The 21,679-nt window shown below is 39.4% G+C and overlaps 1 protein-coding gene across 5 annotated transcripts in view; it reads left to right on the forward strand.

Annotated features, from left to right (window-relative positions):
• NHS (NHS actin remodeling regulator) overlaps positions 1 to 21,679 on the forward strand; it is a 354,624-nt gene that overhangs the window by 309,629 nt on the left and 23,316 nt on the right. For all 5 annotated transcript variants that reach the window (XM_074391672.1, XM_074391673.1, XM_003924136.3 and 2 more), the window contains exon 3: positions 224 to 357. In XM_074391672.1, the coding sequence (XP_074247773.1) occupies positions 224 to 357 (134 nt within the window). The remainder of the gene's footprint in view (positions 1 to 223; positions 358 to 21,679) is intronic.

Here is a 21,679-nt window from a genome sequence, read left to right on the forward strand (position 1 = left end):
GAGATGGACTCACTGAAATATATGCCTCCAATGTCATATTAATAGTAAGTGAAAGTTCAGTTAAAAACCATTCTGAAAATCTGATTTGGTATACAAATTAGCTAAAGTAATGAAAACTCACTTTTTTTTTTTTTTTACAGCCTTTTGCTAATGCTCCCAAGGGGGAAAGAGAAATGGAAAATGCCAAGTGTATTTCAGTATTACTGCTTTTTCTCCTTCTCAGAACACCGGAGCCGGAGTGATCGCCGTGAGCAGAGGGCAGCTGCCCCCCTTTCCATCGCAGCTCCTCCACTGCCACCCTACCCTCCAGCTCACAGCCAGAGGAGGCGTGAGGTTAAGGACCGTCACTTCTTAACGGTAAGCTTGGTGGCAACCTGCAGCCCTGTGCTTGCTCCTCAGGAAACATCAGTTTGTCTGGGAGTCAGTTTCCTGCCTCTCAGTGAGGGAGGCTGGGCTGGCTAAGAGCTCAAATCATGAGCATTTGGGAACAAATTTATTTCCCCTCCTTTCATTCCTGAAAGAAATGCCTCTTTTCTGGAATACAGACATAGTTTTTAGTTCACTGGCTGCACAGTGCAGTAAAGCAAGAATAGTTACAGACTGAAATCAGGGAAAAAAAATATGTACTTCAAAACTTGGTTCTTCTGCTTGCAAGATGAAAGATTCAGGGTAGATTACTTATGTTCTTTGCCCTCAGTTCCCTCATCTGTAATATAGGGATATTAATAGTATCTAGTTTATAGGGCTAGAGGATTAAATGAGATAAGGCATTTAAAGCACTTAGCCCAATGACTGACTGATACAGAGTAAGAAAATGTTAACCACAACTGCCACTACTATTACTAGCCAAGTGACAATATGGCTGACTTGGTGGGGTGATCTGGGAAAGAACTTAAGTGATGTGAAAAATTACCATTTGAAGAGTAATCATGGCACCATTTCATGCTTTCCCATTTCTAAAGGAGGCTAGTTCTCTGGGGTAACTTAGTATCATGGTGATGTCATCACCTCTGGGGCTTTCAGCCCTGACCAGATTGATGTGGCTACAACTCAGCCCAAGCCCTCAGCACAGGTCACAGATGATGAAGCTGAGCCCAGCTCAGAACATCTGCAAACACTATCAGCAGGTGCTACAAACACATCACCACAGATGTGCCTTTTGGGGCTGCAGTGGGGACAAGGGAGCACTTTGTGCCTCTAAGCAAGCATCATTGAAGTGAGGGACTATGGCTTTTGTGACCAAATCCATCCACACTGCCTGCCTGAATGTCTGCAATCCTGCTGTCTTGTCATTCTGGCTCGAGACCCAAAGTCTAAAGAAGTTACAACAGTGTGGGTTTGAGTTAAGGTTTTTATTAGAAATTAAATTTGCATGTATGACTCCAAATTGTGCACCTTTAAGGCTTTTACAATATGCAAGATAGATACAAAATATTTGGGTCACATGATGCCAAACATCCAGCCAAAACCAGACTTCATCTAAATGAATCCACATGATATGCCATATCCAGATAAGAACTTGAATGATAGTGAACAAAATATAAAAACATTTTTCATATTTGTAGCTAGACTGCAGGCAGGTCCTTCAGTGCTCATTAAGTGCCGACTGAGTGCCACGTCTGCACTGCAGCCCAAGGATAAGTAAAGGAGATAAGGGCCTCTTAGGGCTTTCTAGTTCTTCATCTAGAGCAGTTTCACATGCTAGTCATTTGTCATAAAGAAGAAGTTCTTATGCAGCTCAAATCTGCTTGATGAAGCCTTTGCTTTTAATGAGGCATTTTCTGCATAAAAATACTAAAAATATTTTTCCCTTTCATTATAACATGTTTTATGGCTAATTAAGTTGGTTTTCTTGGAAGAGAGGAGGTGAAAGAGAAGAATTTTGAGCATTTAAAGAAATGACATAAAAATATAACCCTTTCTCATGATCTGCATAATTTTTAATAATGTCTAAATACTAAAGTAAGACTACAGGAAAATGCTTGAAATGATGGATAGCAACCAGAGTACTTCATTTATTTACCCAACAAACACCAATAAGAGAAGACTCTGGATTACACTTTGGTAAACTTCAGTAAGTTTGTCCATCTCAAATTATAATATTTAGTATTTCTAAGTAATTTTAACTGTTTTATTTGTTCAAGAGTTTGGGTCACTACAATGATTAGAAGATTTTCATTCGAGTTATATCCCTTAGGCCTGGATAGAACATGGTTCAAACTTACAAGACTATGTATTGCTGAAAGAAAGATGGCTGCAGGTATAGGGATAGGCAATTTGTCATCAAATTGCTGGATAGACATTTTCTTAGACAACAACTCTCCTTTCATGTATGAGATTTTGTGAAGCCACACTTTTCTTCCTTTAAGAAAGCATACGTAATGAGATTGATAAACAGTTTTCTGCAACTCTGCAGGTTATTATACTGTACCTTGATCATTAATGGCATGGACCATGAAGCTAAACTGCCTGACTTTGAATACCAGCTCTACTGCTTGCAAGCAATATGACCCTGGCAAGTTAGTCATTTCAGTGTCTCAGGCATAGAATAGATAGTACCTCATAGGCTTGGCATGAGAATTGAACGTAATACATGTAAACAGTACCTCATACATAAGCACTATATAAACATCAGATGTTATTATTATTATTAGCCAATCAAGTCCCTGAAGTATCTATAAAATGGTGATAAGATATAGGTCTAAACGTGTTTAAATCCTAGCACTACAACTTTTTGGATATGTGACTTGGAAAAAGCTATTGTATCTTTCTGACTCCCAGTCTCTTTATCTGTAAAATGGGGATAATTTCAGCTTTACAAAGTTGTTAAGGAGGCTTAACATGATATTTTATAAATAAGATTAAATGATGTATGTGTATTTGTGTAAGTGCCCAGCACAGTGCTTAAAATACCTGAATATGATCCTATATTCAAAATAGTTTATAATAAAATTCTTTTTTTTTCAACAAGTTGTATTTTTAATTAGACCATTTTGTTAATATTTTTAACAGCTCTGCTTAGATATAATTTCTTTTATTGCATTTTAGGTTTTGGGGTACATGTGAAGAACATGCAAGAACATAGGTATACACATGGCAGTGTGATTTGCTGCCTTCCTCCCCTTCACCTATATCTGGTGTTTCTCCCCATGCTATCTCTCCCCAACTCCCCATCAAATGAAGAGCCTATAGCATATACTCACGTATAAGAGGAAGTGTAAATTGTTATACTCTTTCTAGAGGGCAAAACTCTAAATATTCATAATCTTTGATCCAGCAATTTTACATCTAGGAATTTACCCCAAGGCAATAGTCAGTGTATGCAAAGATTTATTCACTAGGGTGTTCATCAAAGCACTGTTTACAATAGGAAAATTAATCACAAATATCCCAAATGTTCAACAATAGGGACTTAGTTTAATGAACATTGATATGTCTATAGGATAGAATACAACATCAAAAGTAGTGTTAGAGGAGAATATTTAATGACATGGAAAAATGTATATATTATTATCAGGGATTTTTACATAGTTTATAAATCTGTGTATAGTATAATCTCAAAAAATGTCAATGAGTGTATATGTATGTGTACATATACTATGCATGGGGGAAAAGGCTGGAAGGTTGTATATCTATGATTCCCAAACTGTGTGCTGAGGTGCCTTAGGGTGCTGCACTGAACTTCTAAGGGTGCCATGGGATATTTTGGAATTTCAAGGGACAAAGTGTCATCTGTCTGGTGGCATCTGGTGATGGCTCCAAAGTAACCTCATAACTCCTACAAGTGAGAAGAGGGGACACTTGATTTCTTGACATGTAATTTGTACAAAAAGTTCTCTGGGGGAACTCACAGGAAACAGGACAAGCCAATTTAGCATAAAACCCTAAACGCTTTGTTAGCTGAATATTCAAGGAGTATCTCTAATTAAAGCCCATCTAGGAGTCCTTACTCATCAAGGGTGGCAAAGAAGATCATTTCAGGGAAAGCCTTCCTTAAAAAAAAAAAAAAAAGGTATCTATTACATCCTGCTGGATTCTGAAATTCTATAGCCAGAGATTAATTAAAGATCATTTATTTGGGACATAAAGTGTGGACCTGAGCTACACAGAAGAGATCAAAACAAACTTCATGAAATCAGCATTTGCACATAGCATCTCAATATTTTCTTTAATGTACTACAGAGGATACAGCTTTAGGCTGTATTTAAAGAGTTATTTGGGCCTGGCTAGGAACCAAATATAAAAAGTTTACAGTAAAAGTGTTTCCAAGGGCAATATGAAAGAGAAATTGCCTGGAATCAACTTCTGGCCACATGACTGAGCTCTTGGATGCAGACTGACTTCTTAAGCATCAGAATACTGATTATTTAGGGAAAGGTAGTGAGAGGAAAGGGTCCCCACTGAGGTATGTTTGTGTACTAAACAAAAACCCAGTTACGTTACTGAAACTCATTTGCCTCTAGGCAGACTTTCTGGGGAATTGTCTAGGCTGTGGTCAAATTGAGAATGGCAAATGGGTATCAAAACATGAGCATTTGTCAGAGCTGTAACAGGTAGCCTGTTCCTTGCAAATCCAACCATGTGTTTTCACTCTTGGTACTAACCGTTAGAAATAGTCCACATAGCCTTTTTTTGGTAAGAAACAATACTTTTATGTGTTCAAAGACTATTAGATTTAGAGTTACAGTGCTGATGGCTAGAAAGATGCCTGTTTGAGGCAGTTGAATAGATAGGTTTTTTTGGTGGATCAAAATATACACTGAGACTTCCAGGTAGCTGACAATAATGGTGATACCCTAGGTCCCCATCTCCCAGTATTTCCTCCAAAAATGATATATAACAAGAAGGGGAAAATAAAACTACACAAAAAAACACACCATCAGCATAACTTGGGGACAGAGAATTCCCAAACATCAAATTAACTGTTAAGTAAAAAGAGAGAAAACACCAAGTCTCAGTGCATTTCCTCCTGTTACAAGGTGAGGGAGGGCAGATTCAGAAAGCTACATGGAAAAGACAAACTAGCGATAGGTCATAAAATTGATCTAAAACTATCACCAGAAAAATTGTCTGCCCTAAGTCTGAAAATAGTACAAATTTTTTCAGATAGACACAAACTACAAAAAGGGACCTAAAAGTATGCGTATTTTACAGGAGCAGTCTTCTGTATGTAAAGCTTCTAGGGGATCTGCCCTTGCACAATTAGGAGTGAAGGAGAAAAGAGGAGAAAGAAAATTTCTAGGACCCTGCAGGGCAAAATAAAACCAAAAAGTTTAAGGACATGCAGGAGTTGTGTGTCTCCTTCAACTCCTGCCTCACCATCAAAACAAACATACTAAAGTATTTGACCTTCGACAAACAGAAGATGGTGCCATTAAACTAGGGATCTTGTGAAACACTCCAAAGCCACACAGATGAATAAGAGATAGATTAGCAGATCCACATAGAGTGATTGCAAAAGATCAATGAAAGAATATACAAAGCAAAGGTTTTATATCCAACCATGCTGTTCTTCAAGTATAGAAAAGCAATTTTCAACCTACAGGAACTTAGAGAATTTTGTACCCATGAGTCCTCTGTGAGGAATCTACCACAGGACCAGCTTCATCCTCTGGTAGAATTCCTTCAGCCAACCAAGGATGAAGTTATTCCTTCATCTAACCAACAAACGACTTGGGAATTGTTAGCAAACTTATGAGTAGCATGTATTTTAATACATGTAAATGTAGATCTAAAACTATAGTGGAGATGAAGATAGAAAACTAATGTGCAATGTTAAATATTTTGACAACAGAGAATGATAAAACTAAAAATGAGAAAAGGGAGAGGTAAAGAAGAACATAGAATAAGCTAATTGATTACTGTCTAGGCAAAAAGTGGCTGTTAAAGGATACCAATAAGAACTAGCTTGAATAATAAAACAGGAGACTAAGGACATTAGAATGGTATAAGAACAAAGAAGACTACTAGCAAAAAAAAAAAAAAAAAAAAAAAGAATACCAATCTTCCTAAATACCAAAAACATCATTCTATATAAAGAGAGAAGATGATACATGTTACGGAGGAAGAAACATAATAAATATAACAAAATACACATAATTATAACACTTATCAGAGTTTAGTCAAATCAATGAATATGAGTGAGCTTAATGGGCCTATTTAAAAACTTTTCAATTTGGCTCACTAAGCAAACCCAACTATTTGCTCTACACATGAAACACACACAGAATTTTAATTTATTAATTAGGTCCTGATTGTTTGAAAAAAAAATGACCAAGAAGAAGAGAGAGAAAGCACAAATAAAATAAGCAATGACAGGAAAAAATACCACTGAAACAAAAGAAGTTTTAAAAATTATAAGAGACTACTTTGAAGACCTCTATGCAAATAAATTTGAAAACCTAGATGAAATGTATAATTTCCTAGAAGAATAAAAATTACCAGAATTGACCTCATTAGCGTTAGTAAGCTTAAACAGACTGACTTCTACGGAAGTACCAGAAGAAGTTATTAAGGAACTATGCCACTAAAAAACATCAGGCCTGGATGGTTTCCCAGAGGAATTCTACTAAACCTTCAAAGTCAAGATGCTCCCAATGTTCTATAAATTGTTTAAGAGCATTGAAAATGAAGTAAAACTTCCCGATTTCTTTTATGAAGCAAGTATAACATTGATACCTAAACTGATAAAGACAGTCCATAAAAAAAGAAAAACAACTACAGACTAATATCACTCATGATTACTAATTCAAAAATACTAAATCCAACATTAACAAACAGAATATAACATCACATTAAGAGATTAATATGCTGTGACTAAATGGGATTTATTCTAGGAATGGAAGATTGGTTCAATATTAGGTAATCTATTAGTATCACATATCTTATTAACAGACCTAGGAGGGAAAAACCCATATGGTTAGCTCCTTGCATGCTGGCTAAGCTTTAAACAAAATTCAATATCTATTTTTAATTAGAAATGTCTCTAGTGTTTCCATATATATGTGTGTATATATGGAATATATATAATACATATGGATATGTATATATATAATATGTATTTATATATATGGAAACACTAGAGGCATTTCTACTAAAAAGGCAAAAATGCTCACTATCTCTCCCACTATTTAGCATTGTACTAGAGATATTAACCAATGTGATGATAAGATAAATCAATTAGAATCATAAGAATTGGTAAAGAAGAAGTAAACCTATATCTGAAGATGTTATGATAGTATATCAGGAAAATCCTCAAGAATCAATGATATTCTGCTCTTGTGTCTATCATTGATTCTTGAGGATTTTCCTGATATACTATCATAACATCTTCAGATATAGGTTTACTTCTTCTTTACCAATTCTTATGATTCTTCACATGTACCCCAAAACCTAAAATGTAATAATAAAAAAAAAAGAATCAATGATAAAACTAACTCAAGCAATAAAAGAATTCAGTAAGGCAGCAAGATATAAACACAAAAGTCAGTACCCTACACTTACACAAATAATAGGCAATTTAAAAAGCTAATGTTAGAGAAAACCCCATTTACAGAAATAGCAAAGAAGACTAAATACTTAGGAATTAATTTACCAGAAATGTGTAAAACTTACAAGAGAAAAACATTAAAGCACTCTTTAAAGACACAAAATTAGACTTTTTCAAGTAGAAAGACATCCCCTGTTCTTGGATAGAATGATTCAACACTACAAACAAATCAGTTCTTAGTTACTTTATAAGTTTAACACAATTTCAATTAAAATACCAATAAGCTTTATTTTACGGAGTTAGATACTTACGGAAAAACAAACATATAAGACTAGCCAGGAAAACACTAAAAAAGAAAACCTAGCCCTACCAGACATTAAGATATATTTAAAGTCTCTATAACTACAATAGTGTGGTACAGTACATGAGTAGACAAATGTTTCAGTAGAATAAAACATAAAGACCAGAAAGAGACCAGAGTATTTATAAAAACATTCACTAAAGGCAACATCACAAATCACTGAGGCAAGAGATGGAGTTTTTTAATGATGCTGGAACAACTGAATAGCCATTTGGTAAAAGGAAAAATTTAATCAGTGTTTCTCAACCTCAGCACTGTTGACATTTTGGGCCAAATAATTTTTTGCTATGGGGACCATCTTGTGCATTGTGCAATGTTTGCCAGCATCCTTAGCACCTCCCCTCACTTGTGACAACCCAAAATGTCTCCAGACACTGTACCATGTTCCCTGAGGGGACAAAATCACCTCTAGTTGAGAATCATTTAATGGGATGCATACCACCATACACACTAGTAAACTCCAAATAGATCATGGACTAAACCTAAAAAACGAAACCATGCATGTACTAGAAGAAAATATGCATGAACTATTCTTTGACTTCTGTCCAGGGAAACACTTTCTAACTCTGGCTAAAAATACAGAGGCAAGAAAAGAAAAGATTGATAATTTTTTTTTTTTCAAATAGAAATTTTTTTATTGCTGGTAATTACACACTGGGGTCCGTTGGGGGGAAATGGGGGAAGATTGATAAATTTAAATATTAAATGTTTTTGCATGCCCAAACACCTTAAAGGAAATAAAAAGACAACTGAAAGACTAGGGGAAGTTTTGTATAACAGAAAAAGGGCTATTACCTCTAATTGATAAATACCTCTTAAAAATTGAGGGATAAAGAAAAGAGCAAAACCGTGGAAGAAAAATTGAGGAAAATATGTGAACAGACAATTCAGAAAAAATATAAACATGTTTCTTAAATTTAAGAAAAAAATGTTTAAACTCACTCTTAATTAGAAATGCAGGCTGGAAGCAGTGATGCATGCCTGTAATTTCAGCATTTAGGGAGGCTCAGGTGGGAGGATCAGTTGAGCCCAGGAGTTTGAGACTAGCCTGAGTGACATGGTGAAACCCCATCTCTACAAAAAAAAAATACAAAAATTAGCTGGGCCTAATGGTGTGTGCCTGTAGTCCCAGCTACTCAGGAGGCTGAGGTGGGAGGATCACCTGAGCTTGGGGAGGTTGAGGCTGCAGTGAGCTGTGATCACACCACTGCACTCCAGCCTGGGTGACAGAGGAGATTCTGTCTCAAAAAAGGAAAAAAAAATAAATGCAAACAGCACTGAGATTCCACATATTACCTATTAGACTGGCAAAAATTAAACAATGTAACAATGTATTCTGTTGTTAGTGAAACTGGAGAAACAAGCACTGTCATCCATTGCTGGTGGAAATTCAAACTTGGTCCAACATTTCTGGAGGGGAATTTGGCAATATCTAACCAAACTACATATGCACTTACCTTTTGCCTCAGCAATTCTACTAAAGATACACCTCCACTAATATAAAAGTTTATTTCTTTCAGCATTGTTATCAATTACAAGATGTTGAAAACAAACCAAATACCTATATATAGAAGAGTGATGGAGTAAAAGAAGGAGGAGGATCTTTATGAACTGATAAGGAGTGATTTCTAAGACATACTCTTTTTTTTTTTTTTTTTTGAGACGGAGTTTCGCTCTTGTTACCCAGGCTGGAGTGCAATGGCGCGATCTCGGCTCACCGCAACCTCCGCCTCCTGGGTTCAGGCAATTCTCCTGCCTCAGCCTCCTGAGTAGCTGGGATTATAGGCACGCGCCACCATGCCCAGCTAATTTTTTGTATTTTTAGTAGAGACGGGGTTTCACCATGTTGACCAGGTTGGTCTCGATCTCTCGACCTTGTGATCCACCCGCCTCGGCCTCCCAAAGTGCTGGGATTACAGGCTTGAGCCACCGCGCCCGGCTAAGACATACTCTTAATTGAAAAAGGCAAAGCCCCAAAGAGTGTCTACAGTATGCCACCCTTCATTTTAGAAAGAAGGGTATATAGCACATAACAATGTTTCTGTCAACACAGACTGCATATAGTCTGTTGGGTCCATACAGTTATAATGTCATATTTTTGCTGTACCTTTTCCACATTTACCTGTGTTTAGATACACGAATACTTCACATTGTTTTACAATTGCCTATTGTATTCAGTACAGTAACATTCTATACAGGTTTGTAGCCTAGGAACAATAGGCTTTACCATATAGCCTCGGTAGTAGGCTATACCTTCTAGGTTTGTGTAAGTACACTCTAGGATGTTTGCACAAGAAAATTGCCTGAGGAAGTATTTCCCAGAATGTACCCCTGTCATAAGTGAACTATAACTATATAAGAAAATATACAAGTATCCACTTATTTGCATAAACGAAGGAGTCCATTCTGCTGTGACACAACATATGCATCCCTAAAAATCTCCACACTATGAAAAATTGCACAATAAAAACCAAAGGGCTTATGGAGAAAACAGAGTTAGGGGCACAACACTCAAAAATTTCTTCCATGACAACACATGCATACACACACACAAATAGGAACCTAATAAAATACAGTAGCACAGTTTTACAGATTGTAAATGGTTAAGAAATACACAAATACTGTAATAAATTGGCATTCCACCAAGAAAAAGTCCTGGAGTTGTCTGGAGATTGGACATCAGAAGGGCCATAGCCATCTTGTGAGTTACTGGGAAGGACTGGAAGAAAGGGTGCCTGAAACTGGAGGGAAGGTCATAACACCAGGTGTGGGCAGGTGTGGCTCCTAATACCTGGAGTGAACTGAGGTGGCTGATAGATGTTTGTTGTGTGTGTGTGTGTGTGTGTGTTAGGTACTCTTACACAGCTCAATTCAGCTGTGTGCAGTTGCTATGTTCCTCTAGAGAGTCTCACATTATGCTCAAACATGAAAACATCAGGTATCTTAGGTATTCATATGATATCTAAGATAATCACATTGGAACAATCAATCACATTAGAACAAACTTGAATCCATATCAATCACATTGATATCAATTACATTGGAACAAACTTGAATTTTCAAGACATGCATTATAATGAAATTGACTGTACAGGAAGGAAAGACTGGGGGAATTAGATGGTAGTGGCAGGTTCAAGGGGGAGTGGCATTTCTCTGAGTATATCTTTTGGGTTATAGCTCAGGTAATGTTTTACATATTCCCCCATAAATAAATAATTATCATCAACCAGCATGTGAGGAAAACCTCAAATGGAAAACAAACAGCACCAAATAAACCTCACTACACTACAAATGAGTAACAATCACCCTGAAAGAGGTGGGGAAGAAAAGAGCTAACCTTTAATAACTTTGGAAAGTAGTATTTTTGTTTCCTTTAAACCACAAATATTTGTTGATAGATTAATGAATGTAATTTTAAATGGAACAGTAAGGCATAACTGTGGATTAAAACACCTTGCTTCATGCCTGTAGTCCCAGCACTTTAGGAGGTTGAGGCAGGCAGATCACTTGAAGTCAGGAGTTCGTTTGAGATCAGCCTCATCTCTAATAAAAATACAAAATTAGCTGGGTGTGGTGGCAGGCTAACACAAGCAAAAACAGCTTGCTATACAACCAAAAGGGGAAAGTCATACACTTAGGATTTTTTTTTTTTTTTTAGATGGAGTCTCGCTCTGTCACCAGGCTGGAGTGCAGTGGTGCCATCTCAGCTCACTGCAACCTCCGCCTCCCAAGTTCAAGCAATTCTCCTGCCTCAGCCTCCCGAATAGCTGGGACTACAGGCGCACGCCAGCATGCCCAGCTAATTTTTGTATTTTTAGTGGAGACGGGGTTTCACCATGTTGGTCAGGATGGTCTCGATCTCTTGACCTTGTGATTCGTCCGCCTTAAAGTGCTGGGATTACAAGTGTGAGCCACCACACCAGATATGCCAGTCAAAGAGCCTTTGAGGTACCCCACAGATGACTGTTAAATAATTCTTTTCTTTTATACAATTCCTATATTACATCACTAGATCACAAAGTCAAAATGATACTTTAAAAGGAATTCCTCATTCATTCACACTTGAGTCATCCCACTGGGCCACTCCCCTGCTCTCCACCCCTTCCCCATCCCTTTAAGGTGGTATTCTTCAGCCATTCCCTTCCTGAATAATTGGGTGGGTCAGGTGTGGTGGCTCATACCTGTAATCACATTTTGGGAGGCTGAGGTGGGTGGATCACTTAAGCTCAGGAGTTCGTGACCAGCCTAGGCCACAGAGTGAGACTCCCGTCTATACAAAAAAGAAAGAAAGAAAGAAAGAAATAGCCAGGAATGGTGGCATACACCTGTAGTTCCAGCTACTCGGGAGGCTGAGGTGGAAAGATCACTTGAGCCCAGGAGGAGAAGGCTGCAGTGAGCTGAGATCATGCCACTGCACTCCAGTCTGGGTGATAGAGCAAAACTGTCTCAAAAAAATAATTAAAAAAGAGTCGTGTGTACATTTTCCTTCCTAAGCAAGCAAAGAAGTAAGCAATGAGTCAGGGAAAGTCCACCAAGGGCATATTTATGAATGAAGAGAATTAATCAGACAGAGGTTAGGATGACAACAACCTGATTACCTTATTCAATGAAGTCTAAACTAAGCTAACTCTAGCAAAGATGCTGCACTGGCTTGCTCAGAGGCCTATCATTCCACCTCAGATTGGCCACAAATGCCAGACTCCATGTTTCTAAGGGATTAGCAGTCATCTACATGAACAGCCAGGAAGCCAATATAACCAGGCAGCTGATGCTACAATACAATTGATGCTTTAGACCTCCATTAGGCGCTGACTATAGCTATGTGTAAAACCCTTCAAGACACTGAGGACAATCTTTAAATCTCAGACAGGATCAATTATGAATTTCCTGAACAGTAATCTATTTGGAAATGTGAAGTGGCAAGCATTCCAGTGCACGTAACATTGAGGCATAAACCATGCTGCAGAGGTGTGAATGCAGGAGGTTCAGTAGGGTGCCCCCCTCCTTGTTCAAAAAACCATGAGAAAGCCCCCAGGCATATTGTCAGAGCAGCCATTGTGGTGGTGATGTGTTCTCAAACTAAGCAAATCAGCAGGCATATGGCTATTTTCTGAAGAACCAACACTGCACTAACAAGAGTAGCCATGTAGATATGTGTGTGCGGAATCACAGGCCAAAGAGAGAGAATTATCTGGGCAAGACACCTAGAACACTTGGCTCTACACTTCTCACTTTTCAGGAAGAGCATTTCCACTAGGCGCAGTGGCACATTCCTGCAGTCCCAGCTACTCAGGAGGCTGACACAGGAAGATGGCTCTAGCCCAGGAGTTGGAGGCTGCAGTGAGCCATGATGGCACCACTGCATTCCAGCCTGGGTGACAGAGGGAGACCCTATCTCTTAAAAAAAAAAAAATTTAAATATTTTTAAAAAGAAAAGCATCTCAAGGAGCCCTTTGATGGTGGAATGCAGAGGACCAAGAGATGGTCACATTCTTCTGAGAGATGTTGGTTTCTGAAAAGCTCCCAGGGAGACAACATCCCAGAGGCTCATTTATGAGTGAAGATAAATAAAAACTTTCAGACCACAGAACTTCCTTGCTAAGTCAGAAATATATTCCATAGGCACAGCTTGGGGTGCCACATGGAACAGAGTGGATTTGAGGGAGTTAATAAAAAGCAGGGAGACTAAAAGACCAAGTGTAGTTACTGCATTCACACCTCTGTTGGGTGACAGAAGCAGGAAGCAAAGGATATATGGACAAGATAGAAGGGGCACGCGGAAGTCTACAGTTAGTCCAGTTAAAGAGTTTGGCATGGTTCCCTCTCTCACTTTCTCGGACTGGATGGACATGTGGTGTCAGCAGCAGAAAAGTGGAGATAACATTTAGAAATGGAGAACCAGTGAGTGCAGACTGGAGAGAAATAGACTGGGTATACTATTCTGTAATGCCATGTTTGCATCAAAGACAGGCTTGTGTTGACGGAGCACATCTGGAGTTGTCATGCATCAGGAGTAGCATTTTGGGAGATGGAGCATGATGGGTTAGAGGTGGGGCTGGTGGACAGGAGAACTATCAAGTTCCAGTTCTTAAATACTAGTGAGCAAGGAACAGTTTAGTCTCAGTCCTTTAGTCAAGAAATCAGATATTAATTTTCTGTTCTATGCCTACCTTCTCCAAAAACTTAAAACACCCTGTGAAAGATATTGCATCATCCCCATCCCAATCAGCCTCCTGGATGGTTCTGTCTGTGATGATTCCCAGTTGCTCATCTGAGTTATTCCCTCTGACCATCACACATAGCTCCTGTAACAGCTCATGCAGGAGATGTCATCCATCTAACATCTATCCAAATTATATAGTTGAAAAGCAAAGTGCAGTTTGCTGCTTTAGCTGTCAAGTGGTTCTGGTCCATTCATATCTTTGCTCCTTTCATCATCATCAATGGGTCAGAAATGAGCCAAGGTTCTTATGAGTTCATAGAAGTTCACCTGGTCCTCCACATCTTAACCAAGTGACCAAAGTTAACATCACCAGTAAGGGAACACACTTGTACGTGGGCATCCTGATGTGATACACTGAGATAACACTTCTGTGAGACTCTTGTCAAAAAACATGTCACCTCAATCTAAAAATGAGAAAACATCTGACAAACTCCAATTGAAGGACATTCTATAAAATAATTGACCAATACTCTTTGGTATGCTAAGGTCATGAAAAACAAAGACCTGTAAACCCACACTTTGGGCAGCTGAAGTGGGAAGATCGCCTGAGCTCAGGAGTTCGAGACCAGTCTGGGCAACACAGCAAGACCTCGTCTCTACAAAATATATTTTAAAAAAATTAGCCAGGCATGTCGGTGCATGCCTGTGGTCCCAGCTACTCAGGAGGCTGAGGTGGAAGGATTGCTTCGGCCTGAAAGTTCAAGGCTACAGTGAGCCATGATTGTACCACTGTACTCCAGCCTGGATGACAGACCAAGACTCTGTCCAAAAAAAAAAAAAAATTAAAGGGGACTGAGGAAATTTGACAAGTGAATGCAATGTGCAATCCTGGATTGGATCCTGGTTAAGGAAAAAGGCATCAATGGGAAAACTGACAACATTCAAATAAGGTTAATAGATTAGTTAATAGTATTTATCAATGCTAATGTTCTGCTTTCAACAGATGTACCATGGCTATGTAAGCTTTTCCATTAGGAAAAGCTGGATAATGAGTAACAGGGAAACTGCTATTTTTATAACTTTTCTTCAAGTCTAAATTATTTCAAAATAGAAACGCACACACACAGACAAGCACACAGAGTCAGAGCCATGGAAATTTCACAGTTTCTGGGTTGGCACATACACCCCTAGTGCTTCCGATGGATATATTGCTTCAGGTGAAGGCGAGTTCACCCAAAAAAATGCTTAGTTGATATAACAAAATCTAGAAGATCACTGATAATCTGATCTAAGGTGATTAAAAGCTGTCATGATATTGGGCACTTAGGATCCATGCACAGTCACAGCGTAGATTCCCCTTTCAGAGTATGGAATCAGTTAGCCATAGCAGTTCAACCTCACCCCCTGCTGAATGGGATGTTCAGCTCATTGGTTCTCATCAGTCATGTCCCTCAGTCCAGGCCTGGATCTGCAAATACTTAGGACATGCACCTGCTTTTCCCTTTTGCAAGCCTCAGGCAGACATTCCTATTCAATTACAGCACTGTTTTCCACTGAGTCCACACAGCCACTACTCATCAGGGTTGACACTTGAGTTGAAACATCTCATTTTTCTGCTTTCACCCTGCAGTAGGGTCCATGGAGACCCTTGAAGCCCAAGTCCCTACTTAGATTCTGATATCTAGACAGACAGACAAGGAGTTCACCCTTCCTCAAATTTAGTGGGACACCAGCAGTCTCAAGTTTTCATCTCCAAGCCTCATCAGAATGATCAAGGAGTGGGATGAATATCTGATGGTCTCCATGGCAGTGGATGAAGATACTTGGTATGAGATGGAGCCCCTATGGCAAAAGTTGATTTGGTTCCAGAGGAACACAAAGACCTAAATTCTCATCCTCAGAATCGACAGTGAATTCATTGCAACATACTGCCTTTACAGCTGTATTCTTTGCCAGACTTGATAAAATTATCCAGGAACAAAATATCAGGGATTCTTTGTCATTTCACGGTCTGATAATCCAGGGATTTTAAAATTAAAAAAGATTTCAAATCACAGTTTTATTTTTACCAAGGAGGTGTCTTTGAAGGGCAGGGGACATTCCAACTGCCTTATTGGGAAAGAAATGAAGGAAGTCACTCAAACTAGGACCCAGACTGTCTTACATAGCTCAGAGCTATAAACAGTGACTATGTTTACTCTCCAATTTTCTATCACGAAGAAAAAAATGGGTCTTATGAGAAAGCAGCTTCTGAGAAAAATCAAAGTTATTTACAGAGAAGCTAGCCAGGAGAGATGATCAAAGACTAGAGCTGGCAGGAAGAGTGTTTCAATGGTACTTGACCAAGCAATAAAGACCTTCTCACTGCCACGTTCTCTTTCCTATCTCCAGCCCTGTCTTCTCTTATTCATCCTCTCCCATCCTTCCCTTCTGTGGGTTCATTTAAGATTTTCACTTTCCATTAGTTTACAATAGAGTTGGGATTAAGAAACACTGATCAAGCCTTGCCTTTGCTATGTAAGAGTTAGGCATATCCAGACTTGTCCTAAACAAGTCTATTTTACCTTTGTCTTAACAGTTTTACAAGCTTTCTCAAAAGTATTCTGTTGTTTTATGACCTGTCTAAAATGGTTCTGTCCATCCAAATTAAGTCTCTCTTGCTTCAGCTTAAGTGTTCTTTGTATCTCAGATAATTTGCTCCTCTAAACCAGTTAAGAAAAATACTAACCTTGCTATGCGAATCTTTGACATATAACCTCCTCTCTGATCCCAAACCTTCAATACCTCCATTCTGCCCAAAGAAATAAGTTCAAATCCGTAGCCCAACTCTCCAGACTCTCTACAGTTGGGTCCTAACTTACCTTTCCAGATGGATTACCCACAAATCCTTTGCACAGATCATGGACTTCAGCCAACCCAGACTACACATGCTTCTCCAGAAAACCTCCTGCACTCTCAAAACAATATCTCTACCTGAAATGCCCTTTCTTACATTGTGGCTTCTCATTTACTCCTTCATGTTGAAAAAAATTAACTGAGCACCTGCTATTAATAAGTACTAGAAGGATACAAACATGAATGAGATATAATCTGTTTCATCCAGAGTACATGGAGACTAGAGGCAATTCTATTGTATTGACTTAAAAGTGTGAATACCTAACTGGTGTGTGGTGTTGGAATGTGGTGAGGTGGTAGGATTAAACTTCATGGAAAATGCAGTATTCGAGAAGGCCTTGGAGGATGGGGTAGAATTTTGATATGAACACTGGGAGGAAAAGGATTATAGACCAAGGAAACCATGAGAGGCAGGAGATGGAGTGTGTGCACATGAGTTCAAATACTTTGCTTTGGCTGGTGACAAAAGGGGTATATCAATGGAGGGCACTCACTATAATGCTTCAATAGGCCAGATCTTGAAGGATTTTGAATGCCAGACTAGAACATTTGAACTTATTCCGTAAGCCTAGCAAATTATTGAAGGGTTTTGGGCACAGAAATAACAATGATCTGAAGGAGCTGTACTTTATAACAATATCAGGGCATGCGTGTATAGGATTAATTTCCTCAATTTCTAGAGACTCGCTTTTGGTGTAGTAGAGAGAGGAGCCTTAGATGTTATTGGGGGGCATAAGATTGCAGAAGTGGTGATGCCTATTACACCTCCCATTTAACTCACCTGTTTGGCCTTTGGAGAAGGGAGATAAATCTTGGAGACTGGCTATACATAGCTGGTGATTTTAATTATATTTGCTGTTCAGATGTGGTATTTTTCTTGAAGTAAATCAGCACAATGCCTGGCCTGTGGGATGATACAGCTATTGACCACAACAAATTCTTTTCCCCTCTATACCCATTTTCGAGGCTTACCAGAAGCAGTTTGCTTTTAAGATCATGTCAGCTCTCCTCTCTGCCATAACATAGGCTACAGAGATCATTGTCATCTTGACACCCTACATCACACTGGTTCATATTGTCCTGATCGGACTCAGAACAGGCAGCAGCAAGGACCTTAGATGCTTTAGTCAAGAGCAAGCCAGAGGGTAAAATCCTGGCTCCATGTGCTTTATCAGACAGATGCCAGCCAGGAAAACAGAAACCATTTTCAAAAGGGAATTTAACATAGGGACATTGTTATAAGACTGACAGGGCAAATGGGAAACTGAGGTGAAACCAAGATAGTAACAGCAGCAAGAAGTTAACACTCACAGGGCTGGAGGAATGGAAGGAAGGGGTTGGAGTTATTAGAGCAGCCTGCAGTGCTATAACTCAGACCTCTGGAGAGGAACCACGGCCTGGCTGGTGCTGGTGCCTCAGGAACTCTGGAGCTCAGAAGCTTCTGAGGAGCTGGGACCCAGACCTCCAAGTAGGGGGTGCCACCTGCCAGGTGCTAATGCATCGGAAGCTCCAAAGAAGGACCACACACAGCTGGAATCTAGATAGGGGTACTGGACTGCTGGGTCTGACTAGCATCTCTGATGGCGGCATAATGAGGCTGATTCTGGGAGTGAGGAAACAGATGAGGGCTGAAACCAATTGCCATAGCTGGGAGCCGAGGACCACTGCTGGGACTATGCTAACAGAAACAGTGAGTGCCAAGAAGTAAGTGCCTTCTTCCTCTTCCAGCCTTCTAGTCTCCCTCTTGCACTCTCATTGGAAGAACCTAACAGGGAGAAGCTGGAAAGAAAGAAATGTTTGCAAAGCCCCAGCAGGGCACAGAAGAATAGGTTAAGAACTGAGAGACAATAGTTTAATAATCAGCACAGTAGCTAATGAAAACATTAGCCAATGAGTCTGGTTCATATTAAATACTGTGAGAAATGAAGAAGATTCCCTGTTACAGTTTAGTTTTGGAATTCTTTATTTGTCTTTTAAGTATTGGCCTGGCTATAGAACTGTCACTAAAAGTACTTGTCTGTACACATGATTACCAAATATTCTCAGGGTGACATCCTCTTGCATGCCTGAGACTATTTTCACTGTTCAAAATATAAGCAGACAATGGAACACTACTCACAATAAAAAGGAATGAATTGGTACACACAACAACTTGGATGGATCTCAAAGATATTATTCTGGGTGAAAGAAACCACTCTCAAAAGGTTACCCAGTGTATAATTCCATGCATATGACATTTTCAAAAAGACAAAACCATAGAGATGGAGAACAGATAAGTGGCTGCCAGGGGTAGGGGTGGGGGTAGGTTGGGCCAGGGGTAGGGGAGTTTTTGCGGGGTGATAGAACAGTTCTATGTACTGATTGTGGTCGTGGTTACACAAGTCTATACATGAGCTAACATCAATAGATCTGTACGCAAAACAAATAAAGGAAAAACAGTGAAGGCAGAATGTGCACGGTTTGTGTGTGAGGTCTTGTATTTTTTGCTTTTTAAAAATTTGCAGTGATGAGGTCAAGTATGGCCCTGCTGAGCTTTAGCCACAGCTGGCCTGAGTTACCAGTTCAAAGCTTCCCTTGGAGTGGGCCTGAGTGTGTGACATTTCTGCAGTTACCACATGCCTCTTACTCCCCAAACTGAGGGCCATGGAGTACTCCCATCACTTCTGGGCTGTTCTGTTGACTCACACTGCCGGCTTCTCTGATTTGGGTGAGGGTATTTGCACTGTGTGTAGCAGTTCAAAGACTCTTTCTTCCCTGCACTTTAAAGCCTTGCCTGCCTTTCCCTTACTCATGTCTTTCTTTGGTTCTAGCAACCTTTGAGGGTTGATGGAACCGAGTGGCCCTTGGCAGTGGCTCCACTAATTGGCAAAGCTGGCCACAGGGGATGAATAAGATACTCACTGGCATCAACATCACAGTGATCATGGTCCAGTGGGCCCTGTTTTGTGTTCTTGACAGTACAGAGCAATTCCTGGGAATAAATGACTATGCAGACCAGCCAGCAGGAAGTGTTCTCCATTCTGGGCTCCCTGTAGCCCTCTTTTTCATTCATGTGGGGACTATTTTCCACAAATGTTCCAAAATATAATTGTGTTGTGCCCTGCATATTTAAAAGGCTTCATTAATAGGATGTGATTAAACAAAGTGTTCTTGAACTTTAAAATACATAAAATTATTTTGCATTCCATTACCCTAAGATTTTTTGTTCCATTCCAGCTGAGATCAAAAGAAGAAAGAGAGACACTTTGCACTCACACACTCTCTTGCAGAAAGCCTCTCTTTGGGTGAAAACTGCATCATTGTCATCACCATTCAAGCTCTGTTCTCTAGGGACAGCTGTCACACCCCCAAACATCTACCAACAGAATAGGATTTAAAAGTGAATGAGCACGTACTCTTTTTGTGTCTGGCTGTTTTTGCTACACATGCTTTTTTGAGATTGATGTTATTGTGTAGTTTTCCATTGTATGAATATAGGATTGCACAATCCATTTACCCATTCTGCTGTTGGTAGATATTTGGGTTGTTTCTAGTTGCAGGGCATTATTTGTTTGTTGGTTGGTTTTTATGAATAAAGCTGTTATAAGCTTTATAAGTATTTCGTGCAAGTTTTTTGTGGAAATACTCATTTTTCTTAAGTCTATATACCTGAGATGGACTTAAAGGATATACACGTTTAAGTTGATTAGATACTGCCAAATAGTCTCCAGAGCTACACCATTTTACACTCCCACCAGCATTTAGGAGAATTCCAGTTTCTCTACATCTTCGTCAACACTAGGTGTTATTAATCTTTTTCATCTTAGCCACTCTAGTCCACAGTAATATATTAGAGTTGTTTTCTTTTGAATTTTCCTGATGAGTAATTATGTCAAGCACCTTAATATATTCTTATTGGCCTTTTGTATATATATTTGCAAAGTGCCCCTCAGAAGCATCAAGAAAGTGGTGATAGCTATATCTCTCAGGGAAATAAAGTAAAGGTATGATTTGGAAAAGCAGACTTATCAATGATAAAAGGATATTCCCCAGGCCTGAATAATTATGCTTTTTGTGTTTTAAATAAATATTAATGTATAAAGTTGTTAAAGAAAGAACTCAGTAGGCACCTGTTCCCAAATATCTCTCTCCTAAGCCCACAACCATTACCCAGAACTCTGCCACAGTGATTGGAATAAATCACGGTGAATTGGGTTGATTTATGATGTGTTTTCAGCACCCTAATAAGGGTGCAATTGTGGGCTTCTTTCTAGGTTTGAAGCTGGCTGAAAGGGTAGTATGAAAGGTTTGGACACTTGGGGTTAGGGATGGCATACCAGGTGAGAGTGCTTTGGGTGCTGGGTAAGCATGAAGGCTCTGACTACCTAGGAGAGAGTGGTGACAAAGAACAAACCCGGAAAGGGAAGAAGGCTTAAAACAGAGAAAGCATAGGCTGTCCCTTTAACTTCTGCCTACCTCTTCATTGTGCTTACCCATGATTGTTCACCTTGATGAATGTTGGAGCGGAGGAGAGGGCAAGGGGGAAGCACTAGGTGAATGCAGAATGAAGTTACTAAACATGTTGGGAAGCTAAGAGCACAGTGCCAGCCTTTGGGAGACATTGAGACAGTCTTAAGGGAATAAAGGTACTACATAATTGTTGCAACAAGAATGACATGTGAAGAAGGCATTGTCAGACTTCTTGAAACCTTTGAGAAAGATCAAAGCAGTTCATATTTATGTACGATACATCCACAAACACTCCTGCGCAGGAAGAGCTGAGGCCAATAGG

Source organism: Saimiri boliviensis, chromosome X (assembly GCF_048565385.1).
Source record: "Saimiri boliviensis isolate mSaiBol1 chromosome X, mSaiBol1.pri, whole genome shotgun sequence".
NCBI lineage: Eukaryota > Metazoa > Chordata > Mammalia > Primates > Cebidae > Saimiri > Saimiri boliviensis.